This window comes from Mercenaria mercenaria, chromosome 8 (assembly GCF_021730395.1).
Source record: "Mercenaria mercenaria strain notata chromosome 8, MADL_Memer_1, whole genome shotgun sequence".
NCBI classification, from domain to species: Eukaryota; Metazoa; Mollusca; class Bivalvia; order Venerida; family Veneridae; genus Mercenaria; species Mercenaria mercenaria.
In genome coordinates this window covers 73,883,811-73,903,549 of record NC_069368.1, presented here as the reverse complement: position 1 = coordinate 73,903,549, position 19,739 = coordinate 73,883,811, and the positions used below count along the sequence as shown (strand labels likewise).

General features: G+C 35.1%; 1 protein-coding gene across 1 annotated transcript in view; it reads right to left on the bottom strand.

Moving 5' to 3' along the window:
- LOC123566070 (chromatin assembly factor 1 subunit A-A-like) overlaps positions 1-17,882 on the bottom strand; it is a 33,313-nt gene extending 15,431 nt beyond the window's left edge. Inside the window, exons 1-7 of the mRNA XM_045359902.2 lie at positions 17,747-17,882; positions 8,946-9,011; positions 8,006-8,598; positions 5,444-5,563; positions 3,840-4,043; positions 3,195-3,271; positions 1,300-1,402 (exon numbers count right to left, since the gene is read on the bottom strand). Coding sequence (XP_045215837.2) covers positions 1,300-1,402; positions 3,195-3,271; positions 3,840-4,043; positions 5,444-5,563; positions 8,006-8,598; positions 8,946-9,011; positions 17,747-17,783 — 1,200 coding nt within the window. The 5' untranslated portion in view covers positions 17,784-17,882. The remainder of the gene's footprint in view (positions 1-1,299; positions 1,403-3,194; positions 3,272-3,839; positions 4,044-5,443; positions 5,564-8,005; positions 8,599-8,945; positions 9,012-17,746) is intronic.
- Between the last annotated feature and the right edge of the window lie 1,857 nt (positions 17,883-19,739).

Here is a 19,739-nt window from a genome sequence, read left to right as displayed (position 1 = left end):
CTAGTGACCTAGTTTTTGACCCCCCAGATGACCCGTATTCAAATTTTGACCTACATTTCATCAAGGTTATCATTCTGACAAAATTTCATGAAGATCAATTGAAAAATACAGCCTCTATCGCATACACAAGGTTTTTCTTTGATTTGACCTAGTGACCTAGTTTTTGACCCCAGATGACCCATTTTCGAATTTCGCCTAGATTTTATCAAAGTAAACATTCTGACCAAACTTTATGAAGATTCGTTGAAAAATACAGCCTCTATCGCATACACAAGGTTTTTCTTTGATTTGAACTAGTGACCTAGTTTTTGACCCCAGATAACCCATTTTCAAACTTGGCCTAGATTTTATGAAGGTAATCATTCTGACTAAAATTTATGAAGATCACGTGAAAAATACGGTCTCTATCGCATACACAAGGTTTTTCTTTGATTTGATCTAGTGACCTAGTTTTTGATCCCAGATAACCCATTTTCGAACTATGCCTAGATTTCATCAAGGTGATCATTCTGACCAAATTTCATGAAGATCAGTTGAAAACTACAGCCTCTATCGCATACACAAGCTAAATGTTGACGGACGACAGACGCCGGACATCGAGCGATCACAATAACTCACCTGAGCAATGCTAAAAAGGGATGATTAAAAAATTGGACCACCTAAAGTTATGGTTCCTTGTCACTGCACTCCCTCTCTCTGACCTCTATCAATGTAAAATATCAAGTCAATACCTTACATAGTATTCAAGTTATGCTCTGGGCAAGGTTTTCAAAAATAGGGAAATATTTCAAAGATGGTATTTCCTAGAGTTATGATTCCTTGTCACTGCCCTTCCTCTCAATAAGCTCTGTCGTCGTATAAAGTAAGAACTTGGTACCTTCAGCAATTTAAATATAGATGTAAGAAAAACTGTCAGGGACCACATGAATTACTCAAGTGAACCCTGGTGCAAGAGCCAATAATGCTTAAGTAAGCAATGTTTCACTGTAAATACTATTATACATTAGTCTGTCAATACAGTTTTATATTGACTTTTACAAGAACTCCATATCTGGGACTGGTCTGTTATATAAATCAGTAAATATTTTTCGTTCAATGATGGCTTTCAAATACATAAAAAAGCAATCAATGATGAATACCTAGTAAAACTCCAGCTATTCATTTTCCTTTAGTCTTCAAAATATGAAAACAAATATATGAAACAAAGATAATGAGATATCAGGAAGACAAGCACTACAGATAGAGCGTGCTATTAAAATCTGTGCCAATAAAATAATCAAACTTTTAAAATTTCAATACCTTTTCTTCTTCTTCTTTTCGTTTTTCTTCTTCTTTTTGTTTCCTTTCTTCTTCCTTTTGTTTTCTCTCTTCTTCCTTTTTACGCTTCTCTTCCAATTTTGCCCTGAAAATTAGGTTATAATTTTACAGTCAGGATTAACCTAGCACCATCTTTTATACAAAATTAAATGTTTGCCTCCATCTCCTTTGAAGAGGTGCACTAAAATTTAAATGCCTATTCAAGGCAGGCTAAATTAATTATTTGAGTTGCCTAAGACCTGGACAACTGGAATTTTGGATTTTACTTGTCTATGGATAAGTGATAAATGAGCATCGTCTAATTTTTGACCGGAATTCTAACTAGAACTGTCACAGGAGTGACTCATACCCCCACCATACGGTCTTGTCACAGAAGAATGGCAACCATAAGGAATCTTAAAAATACTTTGGAGTACTTCATCCTGGGCTTCCACATATAAGTAATACTAGTATAATACTAGTATAGCAATACTAGTAAATATATTAAATCTCTAATATCAGAGATACACGAAAAGTGAATACAAAAAAGTGTCTTACCGACCCATGTTACCACAGAAAAATGTTTTTACTTTTTACATAGGACTTATAATAAAAAAAGTTAGAAAAATACCTAAAATATTAAAAATCTAAAAATAGGATTTCTAAAAATAGACTAATTCCTGGAATTTAAGGGGAAGAAACTAAGTACAAAAGTTAAAAAAAGGTTACTTCCCTTTGGCTCTAAGCCAATCAGAATGAGATATAGTGAAAATACATCAAAATTAACCTTAAATTCTAGGTAAAAGGGGACACAATTCATGAAAAATTGGTGTCAGAGTTATGCACCTTGTGTCACATGATGTGGGTGATGAGGTGGAACATCAATTTTAAGTTTGAATCAAATCCATTTTGTAATAATTGAGATATAGTGAAAATACAACAAAATTAACCTTAAATTCTAAGTAAAAGGGGACATAATTCATGAAAACTTGGTGTCAGAGTTATGCACCTTGTGTCACATGATGTGGGCACATGATGTGGGTGATGAGGTGGAACATCTATTTTAAGTTTGAATCAAATCCATTCAGTAGTAACTGTGATATAGTGAAAATACATCAAAATCAACCTTAAATTCTAAGTAAAAAGGGGCATAATTCATAAAAAAATGGTGTCAGAGTTATGAACCTTGTGTCACATGATGTGGGTGATGAGGTGGAACATCTATTTTAAGTTTGAATCAAATCCATTTAGTAATAACTGAGATATAGTGAAAATACAACAAAATTAACCTTAAATTCTAAGTAAAAGGGGACATAATTCATGAAAACTTGGTGTCAAGAGTTATGCACCTTGTGTCACATGATGTGGGTGATAAGGTAGAACATATATTTTAAGTTTGAATCAAATCCATTTGGTAATAACTGAGATAATAGATTTCGGGACGGGACGGACGGGACGTGACAAAACTGACTCCTATATACCCCCCTCAAACATGTTTGGTGGGGGTATAACAATTTTTTCCTGCACCCATAAACTGACTTTTATAATTTAGTCCTAATACAATATGTAGCACTAATACAATATGCAGCACTAAAACAATTTCCCTTATGTCGATTGTTTCAACCAGTTTTGTACACAATTTACACCCATCATATTGCCTGGTGACCCTCAGTGCATTTTTTCATCACAGATAGAACCAACAACCTTCCATAAGCCAGCTTGATGGCTTCCTCATAAGAAGAATTCAACACCCTGAGTGGGGCTCGAACCCACATCTGTGAGGGGCAAGTGGTTCAAAGTCAGCGGCCTTAACCACTCAGTCACAGAGGCCCTAAATCAATCCTTAAAATGTGACACAATTTTATATATATCAAACATTATATAAAACAAATCCTTACTCATTTTCTTTTTCCTTTTGTTTCTTTTCTTCTTCTTTCTGTTTCAGTTTCTCCAGCCGTTCCTTTTCTTTTTTCTCCTAATGAACAAATTTATCAATTTAGAAACTGTTTTTTTACGTTTTATAAATAAAAAAAACAAAAGGTCCACAAAGTGAGGCAATATACAATCAAAACAAGGGTAATGTGATGGTTGATGAGGGTTCATGATGTGGCAGTGACAGGATACGTAGGCACATGAAACTGGAAGTGCTTTTTTTGTAAGTGGGACAGTTATTGCACTCTGTACATGGTGTGATCAACACATATTTATATGCCAAGTTTCAACTTAGTATCTTGAATGGTTATTAAGTTATGCTCAGGACACAATTTGACAAAATACAACAGTTGGGCAGTCAGACAAACCTGCCATCACCTAATACACATGCGCCATCATGTCCGTTTTTCCCAAACGGGCATATCATCTTTTTGTTTTTCCTTCAAGATAATGCTTTAAAATGAAATCCAGTTTTTATGTGGCAAACCATAATGAGGGAATACAATAAAAGTGTAACATATTGATAACACATAATCTTATCAAATTTTGAAACATTAGAATATCTTCCACTTTCTCACAACATCTCACACAAATACCATAAATATTCTAACCTTTTCTTCTTGTTTTAATTTTTCTTTCTCTAATCTCTCTTTTTCTTTTAATTCTTCTTTCTGTCGCTTTTTCTCCTGCAGTTCTTTTTTCTTTTCCTCCCTCTCTTTCTCCTTCTGTAACTTCTGTTCCTCCTTCTGTCGTTCCTTTTTTTCCTTTATCTTCTGTCTCTGTAGTTCTCGTTCTTTTTTCGTACTCTCTGACAGCTGTAAGAGGGTTTCCATAAATATATATCTACAAAATCTATGAACTCTAAATTTTAGTTTCATTTTGTACGCTTTTTCTTTGGGATTTCAAGAACAAGACGGCCATGATGACTCTGGTTCGCTCACCTGAGTTATATGAGCTACATGTTTCAAATGTCAAACTGATGATAAAATATTAAGAAAGTCAGTAGGTCACATTCATGGTTAATGAAATTCAGTTTTACGGTTTGTGTGCAAAACTGTGTTTGTCATCAAAATTAAAGGCTGCATCTTAAAAAACAATAAAGTAGGTCAGCAGGTCAAGGCCACAGTCAAGTGACATCATATTACTTGGGGTAATCAGGTAATTATAATTTAACAGTCTTGGAAATAGGATCAGATGATTTTTTAAGTATTTTTTCCTATATAACACACATAATAACTAAGTGACCCCAGGGGGGGGGGCCTCTTTTAACCCCAGGGGCATAATATGAACAATTTTGGTAGAGGACTACTAGACAATGCATCATACCAAATATCAAAAGCCTAGGTCATATGGTTTCAGACAAGAAGATTTATAAAGCTTTTTCCTATACAAGTCTATATAAATCTTGGGACCCCCATGCTACATACCAAATATCAAAGCCCTAGGCCATGTGGTTTTGCACAAGAAGATTTTCAAAGTTTTCCCTATATAAACCATGTGACCCCCAGGGCGGGGCCATATTTGACCCTTGGGGGATAATTTGAACAATTTGGTAGAGGACCACTAGATGCTGCTACACACCAGATATCAAAGCCCTAGGCCCTGTGGTTTTGGACAAGGAAGATTTTTAAAGTTTTTCCTTTTGGTTGCCATGGCAACCAGAGTTCTGCATGGAATTCAATTCTTTGAATAATTTTGAAAGGGGGCCACCCAAGGATCATTCCTGTGAAGTTTGGTGTAATTCTGGCCAGTGGTTTTCAAGAAGATTTTTTATAGAAATTGTCGATGGACGACGCACATCAAGCGGTCACAATAGCTCACCTTGTCACTTCGTGACAGATGAGCTAAAAATATAGGTCTACATTTAGAACTATTACATCGCAAAATGGATTTTTTTACTGCCAAAGCCTTTCTTTCTTCACATTTACATACACAAATTCTTTGTATTTGGCATATGTGACATGTATAACAGCCTGAACCAGTTTCTAACTGATTTACTCAAAACATATAGTTTATTTGAGAAATACAATTATTGTGCAATGCCTCTGACAGATGAACAGAAGTTATTTGACCAAATCCTCAGCCCACTTTAAAGTGCTGAACAAGGTTAAGTTCTGACATGTATATATATTCAAACCAGATAAAAGCTTCAGCGTAAAGCAGCCAACTTCTTACCAACTGCAGCACTGCATCCCTGTCAAATATATGAACTCACCACAGACTTCCTCTTTTTGCCCGAGACTGGTGTATTGCTATCACTAGCTGAACCCTGTGACGGTGTACCAACTTGTGATGGGGTAGTTGCACTGCTTGCACTTGCACCGACAACAGGTGTCTGCACAAAAGAACATAAGAAAACTGTTGTTTTTTTTTTCAGTACCAGGGGAATGGTGGCAAGACCCTCAGAAGAGTAAAACTGTGTTATGATGACCAAAATAAGGGAAAACATAACAAGTCATGCATAGTTCTTTTCTTTTTTTAAATCTGTCATATCCAGGAGAACCACTGTCTTGTATGTTTAAGAGATGACTCAAAATCACAAAATTTTCTCTGAATGAAAAAGAATCCTAACCTAAATACTAAGACTCCCTTCTTTAAACATTATTTCATAATATTTACACTATCTTTCAAACATGAAACAACACCTTTTAAATGGCCTGCACTTGTTGCCTTAAGTAATGATTCTGGTCTAGTCATGTGATGGCAGGTATGTTTTTGAACACTTGTTTTTCATTTGGTGTGGTCATAGAGGTATAAATTACAGCCAGTTTTTGTTCAAATTTCATTGTTGGTGTTTGAGAATTATTAATCATTTTTAGCCACCAAACTGAATTTTTATAATCAGTTTGGTAAACTAACATAAAATTTAAGGAAATGCTTACTAGCTGGAATATCAATTTTTAATTGATTGAAGTATGCATATGATAACTAATTACTGCAAGGCTAGAATGGAAAAGCTGCATTGTCAGGATGCCCATTATTACTGTACACTTAGGTTCTTCCTTAACATGTATGGCTCATGCTCGGCAACTGCCTTATTTGGTGGAAATCCCTTATTGCAACCCTGATATTTTTTATATTGTCATTATTCATTTTTAATTTACCAGATTTTGGTACTTGGCAGAATCTTTATGATTCTGTATAATATAAATCAAAAATTTTAATTGGTTGACCTCACCTATCACAGACCAGTTTAAAGCCTGAACTATCAGAAACCAAATAAATTGCAGCTTGCCTGAACCAGGACTTGACAGATTGTTTGAAACCAGTCATCCTGCAGAATGAGCTACCAAACTTTTCTCTCGTCCTGCAGCAATTTGTAAATGTCCTGTAATTCACCTAGGAAAAATCATTCTTATCTGCAGCGTCTATTTTCAAGTCTGGTGAAAATGGTAAATACTGAAATCTTGTCACAGACTATTGGGCATTTAGCTAATGTGACCATAATGCAGTACCAAAATGGAACAGGAGGGATTTAGAGTTGCCAACCATAAATCAAGTTCCATGTTTGATTTGCTAACAGTGTCCGACAAATTTATAATCTTACTGGTAGCCCAGCATTTTTTTGTAGTTGCCGAAAAATTTAAACCCCGAAAAATATTAAATTTGCTCTATCCGAAACTGACTTACTGAGATGTGAGAATCAAAGGGGTCTGAAACAAGGTTTGGTTAAAAATTGAAAAACATCAAAATAAACCTGTGTGTTTGTTTCCAGTTCCGCAGACACATTCCTGTCATATTAGTCTGTTTTTTTGGAAAAGGGCCCCTGGTCAAATTTGGAATTTTTTCACATGGTGAATTGTCAAATTAATCACATTAGTTTAAAACTTTATTTTCAAGTTTTATGGTAAGCATTCAGATGCATTAAAAAATCTTGAGTATCCCGAGGTGAAATTTAGAGAATTTTTTTCCCCAAGTTGCTGGTTCTAGACAGACCTTGCAAAAAATAACTACTACTTTGTCATGTTCAAACTTTTGTTTACACTCAGTAAGTTTCCACGCCAATAACAACTTCATTTTCCGAACAGTAGAGCGACTGTGTGCATTGGAGAGGAAAAATCATTTAATTTTAAAGGTGTAAAAACTATCTGTCAACATGTTTTCGTTGCTTTATTCAATAAATGGTAATGTATTTATGTGTTTTGAGATGTTTTTACGTACAAAACATACATTTTTCTAGCAGAATCATGTATTTGATTTTTGTCGAGGTACAGACAGTCATGTCGCTAAAAATAGAAACGAGTTAGTTTTTCCAGTATTTTTTTGGATTTCATTAGCGAACAAAACAATCAAAATTGGATATATTAAAGTTGGGATTTATGGTCAGTTGTTGTTTATTGCAAGCTTTAATCGAGGAAATGACCAGATGTTGATTTTGTAAAATATACAATGACCGGGCTACTAAAGCTTTAAATTTATGGCTGCCCGGTGGGCTTACATCGAGATTTTTTTGGTAGCCCGACGAAAATTTCTGGTAGCCTGCGGGCTCCGGGCAATGGATTTGTCGGACACTGGCTAAGATGCTCCAGCTTTTTTGCAGCTCTGTTTTAATTGAATTCATTAGATTTCGGATAAAAATCATTCGAATAAAACTTCAAGTTTCACTTGCCTGAAGTGGATTTCTACTCATATTTATGAGAAGATGGGTTGATTTATTGAGCCCTGAGTAGGTTGAATGTCTTGGAAAAACTAACTTGTCCAGCTTTAAACCTGGTCTCTGTTGGCAACTGGGTTAGTATTATTTTATCTCTATGTATATATACTCAAAAAATCTCACCTTAAGTACTGACTCTGGTAGTTTTCCTCGAACAGGTGTTTTCAGAGCATCTTCACATACAGACGTATTGGCAATAAAAGAACAATCTGCATCATCAACCTCACTGCCAGACTTGTTCTCTTTGTCTTCATTTACTACATCTGCAGACTGGTCCATAATTTTAGCACCTACACCTTCTGTCTTATTTTCGTCAACTTCTTTATTTTCTTTTTCTGTTGACTCCAATTTACTATTTTGAAGTTGTTCCACTTTATCATTTGAATTTTCATCAGTCAGATCAATCCCTATACATTCATTTGTTGAACTTATTTCTTCCTGATCTTGTGTGTATGCTTTTGGTTTGAAGAATTTGTCAAGCGTGTTCAGTTTTCTATTCTGCAGGTGATCAGAGACAACATCTGCCTCAGAACTACTGCTGACTTCTGGTTCACCATCTGTAATCTGTGGTCTGACATTAGTGGGCGCACTCGACGTCTTCAGCTGTTTTGCACTGGGAGATTCGTTATCAGACAACTTCCGTTTCTTACTTCCTGGTGGGGTGTTTCCCTGTAATTTCTGTCCAGTATGTTCCAGTGGCTTGAATGGAAGACGACCTACAGAAAATGTTTAAGCAATAAGCATTAAGCTAAGTGATTACTTTTTTGTTTCTGTCATTCTTAGAAGTGTCTATGTCAAGCTCAGAAAGCCATTAACAACATAACACACTAAGAACTTCTAGCTGAACAAGGACTACAATTTTCATTATTGTGAGGCAAACAAAAGTTATATGTATGTACATATAATAAAATGACAAGCAGACACCAAGACAACCATTCCATAAATATGCCTGGTTACCAGGTATTTACATTCTTCCAAAATTTCCATCAAATCAAAGCATTTTGAAAAAGATCGTAAAATCTTTTTTCATCACTATTTTCAATCTGAAATTTTTTATACAAACCTTGTTTCATTTTCTTTGAAGGCGGACAGCTGTCTTCAGTTTCCATCATTTTCACTTCACCAACATCTGAAATATTTTAACACAAAGATGAGAAGTAATACTGATGTACTGGCAGATGACTGAAACTTACTCTTCTTGGAGCTGGGGTGGGGAGCTGGGGTTTAGCATCTTTTTCAAAAATAATTTCGGTGACATATAAACAACTGTGTCTACAAGTAGCAGTGAGCACAATGCCTACAATTATAGTGCTGCCACAACAGAATTAGAATATCACGCCGTAAACACAGGACATGATCTCCTAGTCAGTCACATTATATTACAGTCATCTAGATGGCCAATCTTAGTACTATCCTCTTAATGCTAAGCACCAAATGAGGAAGCTACTTGTACCATTTTACATCTCTTTGGTATTAATGTGACCCAGTAAGCAGAGCCAAAGTTGAGTGTGTTCTCTTTTAATTTAAAACTCAATCCAGGCCTTTATTTCATCATTTTGGGAATGCCACCATCACCAATGGAATTGGGAAAATGCTCTCGGAAAATTGTCATAATTGGGAAAATTTGCAAATTACCAAAATCTATGTAAAGATATTTTTTGTGTAAAATATTAATGGATTGCATTTCAGTACTTGTTCAACAGGATAACTGTTGTTTTAATAACCAAACAAGAAACGCGGCAATGCCACGAAACCAGGTTTTCAACACTTTTCATAAGAATAAACAAGAGTGCCAGAATGTCACAATATACGCCCGTCACAGCAAATTTCTTTACTCTAGCACCTGTATTTGCAGATGTAATTTTAATTTTGTGGTTGTTTAGTAATCACTGTAATTCTTTTGTTTTTCTAAGTCCACAAAAAAACTCCTTACCAGGTAGAGATACCTTAAAATTCACCTAAAATTAGAAAGTAACAACTATGTTGTACCACAGAAAAGTGGTCTTGGTTTTTCCCTACGGTCAATTATAAAAAAAGTTACAATATAAGTTATTTATAGTAACAACTAAGGGAAGTTAATCTTAAAAAAAAAAAAAAAAATACAAAAAAAATAATTTTAAGTCCACACAGAAATCCTTACCAGGTAGAGATTGGTCAAAATACACCTCAAAATTGGATGTAACATGCATGTTGTACTACAGAAAAGTGGTCTCGATTTTTCCCTACGTCTAGTAATGAAAAAGTTACAATATAAGCTATTTATAGTAACAACAAAGGGAAGTAATTCTAAAGAATGGAACTGCGCAAGACACTTCGTCTCATGATGGTGTATAATTGTGCCAAGTTACATCAAAATCCCTCTATGCATGAAGAAAATATGCTCCGGACAAACTTTTCATTCTTGTATCCTTTGACCTCTAAGTGTGACCTTGACCTTCGACCTAGGGACCTGGTTCTTGCGCATGACACTCCGTCTCATGATGGTGAACAATTGTGCCAACTTTCATCAAAATCCCTCCATGCATGTAGAAGATATGCTAACCCTAACCCTAACCTAACCCTAACCCTATTTTTAGTAACAATGACCTTGACCTTGATCCCAGAAACCCCAAAATCAATCCCAAGCTACAACTTTATATAAGTTTGCTATACACCAAGTTTCATCATGATAGCTCATTCCTAAGTTAAGTTATTGACCAGAAACCCTTTTTCTATTTTAAGTAACAGTGACCTTGACCTTGACCCCAGAAACCCCAAAATCAATCCCAGCCTTTGTCTTGATATAAGCTACATACATACCAAGTTTTATTCAAATATCTTTACTGAAACAAAAGTTATTGACCGGAAACCCTTTTTCTATTTTTAGTAACAGTGACCTTGACCTTGACCCCAGAAACCCCAAAATCAATCCCAGCCTTTGTCTTGATATAAGCTACATACATACCAAGTTTTATTCAAATATCTTTACCGAAACAAGTTATTGACCGGAAACCCTTTTTCTATTTTAAGTAACAGTGACCTTGACCTTGACCCCAGAAACCCCAAAATCAATCCCAGCCTTTGTCTTGATATAAGCTACATATGTACCAAGTTTTATTCAAATATCTTTACCGAAATAAAAGTTATTGACCGGAAACCCTTTTTCTATTTTAAGTAACAGTGACCTTGACCTTGACCCCAGAAACCCCAAAATCAATCCCAGCCTTTGTCTTGATATAAGCTACATACATACCAAGTTTTATTCAAATATCTTTACCGAAACAAAAGTTATTGACCGGAAACACCAGTTTGACGCCGCCGCCGCCGCCCGCCCGCCCGACCGACATCTACCCCAATCTAATAACTCAGGTTTTCGTTGAAAACCTGGTTAAATATAAATTCAACATAGCAAAACTATTTTAAAACAGCCAAAACCCTAAAAGGTAACACTCATTGGGGAATTTTAAATTCAGAATTTGGAAAAAAAACATACTTTTTTGCTTTGGGATTACCTCCTTTTACGGGAGGTTGATTTATAGGGGGAAAAAGCCCTGCAATTGCACAAGTAAAGACATTAGAAATAGACTGAATGTTCAGCATTTTTCTTCAGACCAGTTTGGGACCAAAGTTTGGCTCCAATCCCAATGGTAAATAGTATATTTTTTCCCCTAATATGAAAGGTGAAATTACCAAAGTTATACTTTTTTAACAAAGACCGTACCTATCACAGTGGTTGGGAAAGGAGGGCGTGATGCGCAATTTCGCATATTCAGTTTTAAAAACCCCAATGAAATTCCCATAAAATGCGCGAAAATCTCGGCAGAAGTTAAGAAGTCGCGAAAATTGGTAAAACATATACCACTAAATTGTGACCAAGTCAATGACGCATCATAGTGGTACTTTCCGGGGATACTTATGATATTTAAATTGCTTTCAGCTAAGATTCCATTTACAACTGGATGCAAGGATCCAATCAAAATGTTCATTAGAAAAATCTCTTTACGTCACAGTTAGCCACTGGTGGAGAATAATGTTACAACCATTTGGCTAATCAAACATCAAATATTGAGTATTTTTTTCCTCCAAAATAATCATTTTCGCCAAAATTCAACTAGCTTGCATCTGCAAAAAGATTACAAAAAGTGCATACCCTGATAGATTATCACAGAAATGTCATCGAATTCTAGTCCATATATCTATAATTTAAGACACTGACTAATTATTAATGACAATATGCCAGAAACGAGTTTTTAAACAAGAGCTGTCGGAGGACAGCAACGCTCGACTATTCAACAGCCTTGTCAATTGAATGAATACAAAAGTTGAAAAAGGGGCATAATTTTGTAAAATGCAAAGTAGAGGTATTGAACCTCTGTACTGCATGTCATATCATGACAGTGAACAAGTGTGTGAAGTTTCAATCCTTTCCAATTTGTGGATACTGAGATACCAGCTTACACACAAAAACTTAACAAAAAACTGCTAAGTCAAAGGGGCATAATTTTGTAAAAATGCCAAGTAGAGTTATGGGACCTTCACAGTGCATGTTAGATCATGACAGTGAACAGGTGTGTGAAGTTTCAAACCATTCCAATTAGTGGATACTGAGATATCAGATTACATACAAAAATTAAACCAAAAACTGCTAAGTCGAAAAAGGGGCATAATTTTGAAAAAAAAAAAGAGTAGAGTTATGGGACTTGCTTAGTGCATGTCAGATCATGACAGTGAACAAGTATGTGAAGTTTCAATCCATTCCCATTAGTAAGTACTGAAATACCAGCTTACATACAAAACATTAACCAAAAATTTCTAAGTCGAAAAAGGGGCATAATTCTATAAAAAAGCAAAATAGAGTTATGGAACCTGCGCAATGTAAGTCAGTTTGTCACAGTGAATAAGTGTGTGAAGTTTCAATCCATTCCCGCAAGTGGTTACTGAGATACCAGCTTACATACAAAACCTTAACCAAAATCGGGACGCGGACAAGTCCAATAGCTCACTATTCTATGAATAGTCGAGCTAAAAAACGAAAGTCTTAAGAGTTTTTTGACAACGGAAACTTCATGTTCTTGATTTCTCTTGATTTGCCGAGATGTCATGCAAAATGATTATGCATCGCACAGATGGGGAAGTACCTTTGAGACAGAAGGCTCTGCTTGAACAGAATGTCAATTTTCTTTGACCTTTTAGCATTTTTTTTTGTCTAAGACTTCGCGTTGTGTGACATTTTGAAGCCATCGACGAGATGCTCGAGACTATGAAAACAAAATGAATACGGAAAGCACCCACGTGATAGTACTCGGTACTGAAGAAAACGCGTCGCCGCACGGTATCAAATAAAACCCGGTGCCACACTGGACATCAATTTTCGCTTGACGTAATTTCCGGCGAGGGGGAAATTTTTTTTAAAAATGGAGGGAAAAAAACACTTCTCAGCTGGGGGGAATGGGGCCAAATTTCGCCGAATATGTTAGCCAAAAAAAAAAAAAAAAAAAAAAAAAAACCTTGGTAACAGAGATATTCGACTTTTCAAAAACTTTAACCAAAAAATTCTATGTTTGAAAGGGCATAACTCTGTCAAAATTCAAATCAGACCCAGTAAACACCTGACGTCGTACTGACATTGGTTAGACATTGGATTCTGGTCGCGACGTCGGCGACCTGAATCCAACGTCTAACCAACATCATATCCATGACGTCTAATACACGTCAGACTTAGACGTCTAGAGGATGTTGGAATTAGGTGTCCGTAAGACAGCCAAGCTCGACTATTCAAAATATTGTCCCAGAAGCAGGAAAATATTACCCAAAAAGGTTAAATATCAAAAGAGTTTTAAGTTCAAAAGGGGGAATAATTTGACCAAAATGCATATCAGTTATGGGACTTGCTGCTATCAACTAGATTTATAACCCCGAAGACACATGTTAAGTTTCAAATCAATATCTGCATTAGTTTTGGAGATAATAACTTGCATGTAAAACTTTAACCAAAATTTTCTAAGTCTAAAAGGGGGCATAGTTTGCTCAAAAAACATGTCAGAGTTATGGACTTGACCCAGTGAGGTCGGTAATTGATCTAGAAAAAGAAAAATAAGTTTCAAATCTATATGCCTTTTAGAAATAGCTGTATGTACTTTCACGTAAAACTTTAACCAGAATTTTCTAAGTCCAAAAGGGGACATAATTTGGCCAAAATGAAGGTCAGAGTTATGGGACTTGCTGCTGTCAACTAGTTTTATAACCCCGAAGACACATGTGAAGTTTCAAATCAATATCTGCATTAGTTTTGGAGATAATAACTTGCATGTAAAACTTTAACCAAAATTTTCTAAGTCTAAAAGGGGTCATAGTTTGCTCAAAAAACATGTCAGAGTTATGGGACTTGACCCAGTGAGGTCGGTAATTGATCTAGAAAAAGAAAAAATAAGTTTCAAATCTATATGCCTTTTAGAAATAGCTGTATGTACTTCCACGCAAAACTTTAACCAGAATTTTCTAAGTCCAAAAGGGGGCATAATTTGGCCAAAATGAAAGTCAGAGTTATGGGACTTGCTGCTGTCAACTAGTTTTATAACCCCGAAGACACGTGAAGTTTCAAATCAATATCTGCATTAGTTTTGGAGATAGTAACTTGCATGTAAAACTTTAACCAAAATTTTCTAAGTCCAAAAGGGGGCATAATTTGCTCAAAATACATGTCAGAGTTATGGGACTTGACCCAGAGAGGTTGGATATTGACCTAGAAAAAGAAAAAATAAGTTTCAAAGCTATATGCCTTTAACTGATGGCTGTATGTACTTGCATGCAAAAACTTAACCAAGGTGTGACGCCGATGCCGACGCCAGGGTGAGTAGAATAGCTAGACTATTCTTCGAATAGTCGAGCTAAAAAATGCATTCTATACACATGTATAAATTATTCTAAATTCACCTAAGGATTTTCTCTTCAACACAATCATGTTGTCTATTAGTTATACATTTGCGAGATAAGCCTGCATCGGTTTACAGTCTTCCTGTAATTTGATATCTGTTGGGATATTAAGATAGAGCACGTTTATAAATACTTTACACAAAGGGATCCGCAACGTGAGTAACAGATTTTGAATATTATACTTATTTTAATAGTTATACTCATAAATGTTCTGCATTTTTTCAAAGATTGATGCATTTTTGTTTGTTACTTTAAAACACAATTGCGTTTAACATCAAACTTTGTTACATTTTACGAAGTTATAGAAGATTTGTTATAGAATTTAAAATATAACATGTTTGTTTTGCTCATAGCAATTATGTTCTTTAGTAATAGCACCAGCATACTTGTAAGTTTTCGATTTTTATGAAATGATGAAACTGTCAAATTTTATACATTTCAGGTGGAAATTTCAGCGGAGTTGAAGAATCATGCAAAAATGATGAAACTTGAAAGTTTCAATTACTGGATTTTTTTTTGGACTTATTATATTAGACTTACGTCGCCATAATATGAAATAAAGATGATAAAACACATGTGTTGATTACTTGTTTGATTGCACATTACGTTGAAAATTTGGTCAAATTTTGGTTGAAAAGTGGTTAGATTTAGGTTGGAAAATGGTCGGATTGCGATGTCTAGCCAACGTCGGGATCCGACGTCTAAACGGTTTGCAAATCCAACCAAAAGACAATGTTAATCCGATGTCTATACGACATCAAATGTCTACTGGGGAGTTATGGGGTTTGTTTCTCCTGGCATATATGGCCCAAAAGCCATATCTATCTCCTCGTGTAGACTTTGATAGTTATATATTTACTAAATAACTATTTTAAGTTTCAAATCAAAAGCTTTGATTAATTTAATAACAGATATTTGACTATTACAGTGCTTTAGGGTATAGCAGATAGCTAACTAATTTTTCCCGCATTCCAATTCAAAGAAATGAAATTTAGTAGTTCTTTTCTACATATCAAACAGAAAACAGTCATTCTTTTCAAAACATTTAGCTTTTAATAGAAATTCATGTGTTTTTTCTCTCCATGCCATTGTTTACATATGTGCTGGTTTATGGTGTATAGGCTGGCTTTGGTCATTTTTTCCATTACTAGTTTAAAATCCACATCTAAACAAACTTCCCAAGATTTTTTTACTATAAATCAGAATAACAATGTATTAATAAATTCTCTTTTCAAAAACATTCAGCTTTTTAAATTTCTATCAAATACTTTTCATTCACTGATGTGTTTTACATACATACTGATCCTCTATACACTAAAGCACTGTATAAAAAACTTCAACCAACAGTGACACCAACGCCAGGGCGAGTGAAATAGCTCTTACTTTTTCTTTGAAAATTCGAGCTTAAATTAATTCAATATTTCCTAAGATAACATCAGAATAGTTTGTCTAAAGCAACTCAAAGAACTAAGAGCAATTTTTTTTAAGGCAGTGGCTACGATTACAGTACCGTAATCCTAGCCTCCGGTTCTAGGATTACGGAAGTTCCGTATTCCTAGACAACCCTATGAGGATAGGCTAGGATTACGGAAGTATTTAAGAGACATCAAAAATATGTTAGGGCATGCATCAATGATGTTGTAAACTTCTTATTTCACTTTATCAAAATAGTGATTTTTGATCCTGCCTTATTATAGGAGAGATCGCCGTGACGTCACGCGTTAACATCTGTTTATCTGGTGGTTGGCAAAACAAATGATTTTAACACCGTTTGCGTATTGAATCAGAATTTTTAATTTTTAATAACTTTTTTGCTCATTTATGGATTTTCAAAATTCAAAAAGATTTGAAATACTAACAATCTTCATATTTTTGTATCCAAATATCTTTTTTCAATGAATAACCTTTTTAAATGACATATAATTTTAAAAGCGGCGTAGTGATTTTCACAACCTTTAGAAAAACAGTGTAAGTTAAGCGTTCATAATTAATCCATTTTATTTCGAAATAACAATTAAAAGTAATCAATAAATTGCTTGTTTTATAACCTTTCCATTGATCAAAAAATTATTTATGTAATTTGTGTTTTAAGAAAGTTTAGACCGTTAGAAAAACATCACTGTTTACAAAAAACATGGACGGTCGGCTTCTGCCCACCCGATCACTGTCTTATCAGTTCTAAAAATAGAATTTGTATACAAACACGATCTCTCCTATTCCGTGTTATCTATCCACCATTTTGGGTTAGTATAATCTTAAACGCTATATTAATGGCGGCCCGCGGATATATTATAGAAATATGAGGGTAAAAGTTAGGTTTAAAAAATATTCTATACTTTGATTTTTTTTATTTATAACCATATTGTATGTTATTAAAGACCATTTGTGTTGATTTGATGACAAAAATTGCAGGTATATATGAAACATAGATAATTCTATAATATTTTCGCCTGTCACCATTAAGATTATATACTAACCCAAAACAGCGGATCGATAGCACGAAATAATAGTGAAATAAGTAATTTTACAACGTCATTTATGCATGTCCTAACATATATTTGCTGCCTCTTAAATACTTCCGTAATCCTAGCCTATCCTCATAGGGTTGTCTAGGAATAGGGAACTTCCGTAATCCTAGAACCAGAGGCTAGGATTACGGTACCGTAATCGTAGCCACTGCCTTTATTTAATCATTTCAGGACTGATTTTAACAGATAAATTATAGACTCCTTTAATAAAACACCATATTCGGTATACACATCCCTATAATGACTGTCTAGGGGTCCGGTAACCGTACCTCTAGACTCGGGTCACTCCAGCCTCTAGGTCTGTAGAGGTCCAGACACCGGACCCCTAGCCACTGCTAAAGCGACGGAATTTAAATGATTACTCATTCATTACTGTACATATTTAAGCACAAAAATACATTTTTCATTACAGTTTATGTACTACCTAATTTCATACTGGGAATACAGGCTGTGTTTGCCATAAATTACAACTTTCTTGATTAGGGAAGACAACAAAGGTTGAAACTGGCGCGCTGTGAGCTTTACTAATTTCCGTCTTCCCGTACGGACGGGAAACTTTGCTCGATTCATCGTACAAATCTTATTGATAGCTGAATCGGAAGCGTGTGATATAGACTCTTCCACGCGTTAGATACTACATATTAACTGTATTCGATAAGACAGATCAGTGAAACAGACTAGCGTGTGATACAGCTCATGAATTATCCCAGACAAAACATGAATGTCAAAAAGACGCCCACATACTTTTTTTCTCACTTTCTTAGTAAAACAATGTGTACTGTAAAGAGATCTTCTGGAAGCATAGCATGCAGCCAAGTAACAAAATAGCATGCAGTTTGTAGGTGGCGGTTTGATTAAGTCTGTTCATGAAAATGTAATGAAATGTGCAACACCACTCACGCCCCTAGGGAACTGGCTGAAGTAGAATTCTATTATAGTAAAATTAGTTGGACTCCGCGATCCATACAGAACCAGAAAATATAATACCACTGTGTCCAAAAAGGTACAAAGTTAAAGGTAAGCTTTATTTAATGTCGCATATAATCAACACACAACACTAGCTACAAAGCTAGTCAAACCTGACATAACCTTTGCTTAGTTTTGCCTCCTGGTAAAATCCTTTAAATAGGGAGTACCAAGCAAGGGAGCTACCAGTGCCATTTTCAGGTCTTGGTCTAACATGGACAGCGATCAAACTTCAGACACCCCATATTCAAAACGAACACTCTACAACTGTGTTACTGAGGTGTTACAAGATACAAGATACAAAATACAAGAAAATCTATTTAACGTCGGATAAAAACAACATACATATAACATTAGCTTAAAGCTATTTTCCGACAAACACAAGTAAATAATGCTCAACTTACGTAAAGCAGCTGTAAGAAGCCGCATTTATGTTAAAGCACAATTAAAGCAACATAAATAAAAACCTAGCTGACACTAAGAAAATAAGAATAAATCACAATTTACCACATACATATTAAATCACATTAAAACGCCTTAAAGCAACATAAAACATAGCTGGCACTAAGAAAAGAAGAAATCACATACATGTTAAAGCATCTTAAAACAACTTAAAACATAACTGACACTAAGAAAATACAAATACATTAGCATTACCAGCATACAACAGGCTATAACTTAGCTAAAAAGAGCACAAGGATTACACACACTGAAATAAAAATAAGTACGTTTAAAAGCACTGGTATTATTAAAAAAAAGCTTTTTTATGTTTATCAAAATTTAGGAATTTACTTAATCTTTGCAAGACATTTAGTTATTTTGCTGTCTTTTGGCATAAATTAGTAACCTGACTGTCACAATTTAAGAGGTAACTAAGATTAATTCCTAAAACTTTAACTTCATCTTCATATATAATCTCATTTTGGTCAATTATAAAAAAAAATATTATCTTATTTGTTTTGCTTCCTACACATATAGACTGAAAATTTTCTGTATTTGCTTGCATGTGGTTAATGTCAAACCAGTTTATGCACATTTCAGGCGGTTACACATAGTTGTATAGAGTAGATTGATGTACAAAATTAAAAGGGGCCTCCGTGGCCGAGTGGTTAAGGACCCTGACTTCGAATCACTTGCCCCTCACCGATGTAGATTCGAGCCTTACTCGGGGCGTTGAATTCTTCATGTGAGGAAGTCATTCAGCTGGCTTGCGGAAGGTCGGTGGTTCTACTCAGGTGCCTGCCCGTGATGAAATAATGCAAGGAGGGACACCTGGGGTCTTCCTCCACCATCAAAGCTGGAAAATCGCCATATGACATAAATTGTATTGGCGCGACGTTAAACCCTGTAAAAACAAAAACAAAAATGAAATAAAAATAAAAATGTCATTTATAAAAATATTAGAGATAAGGAGTCCTAAAATTGATCATTGGGACACACCTTTAATGATT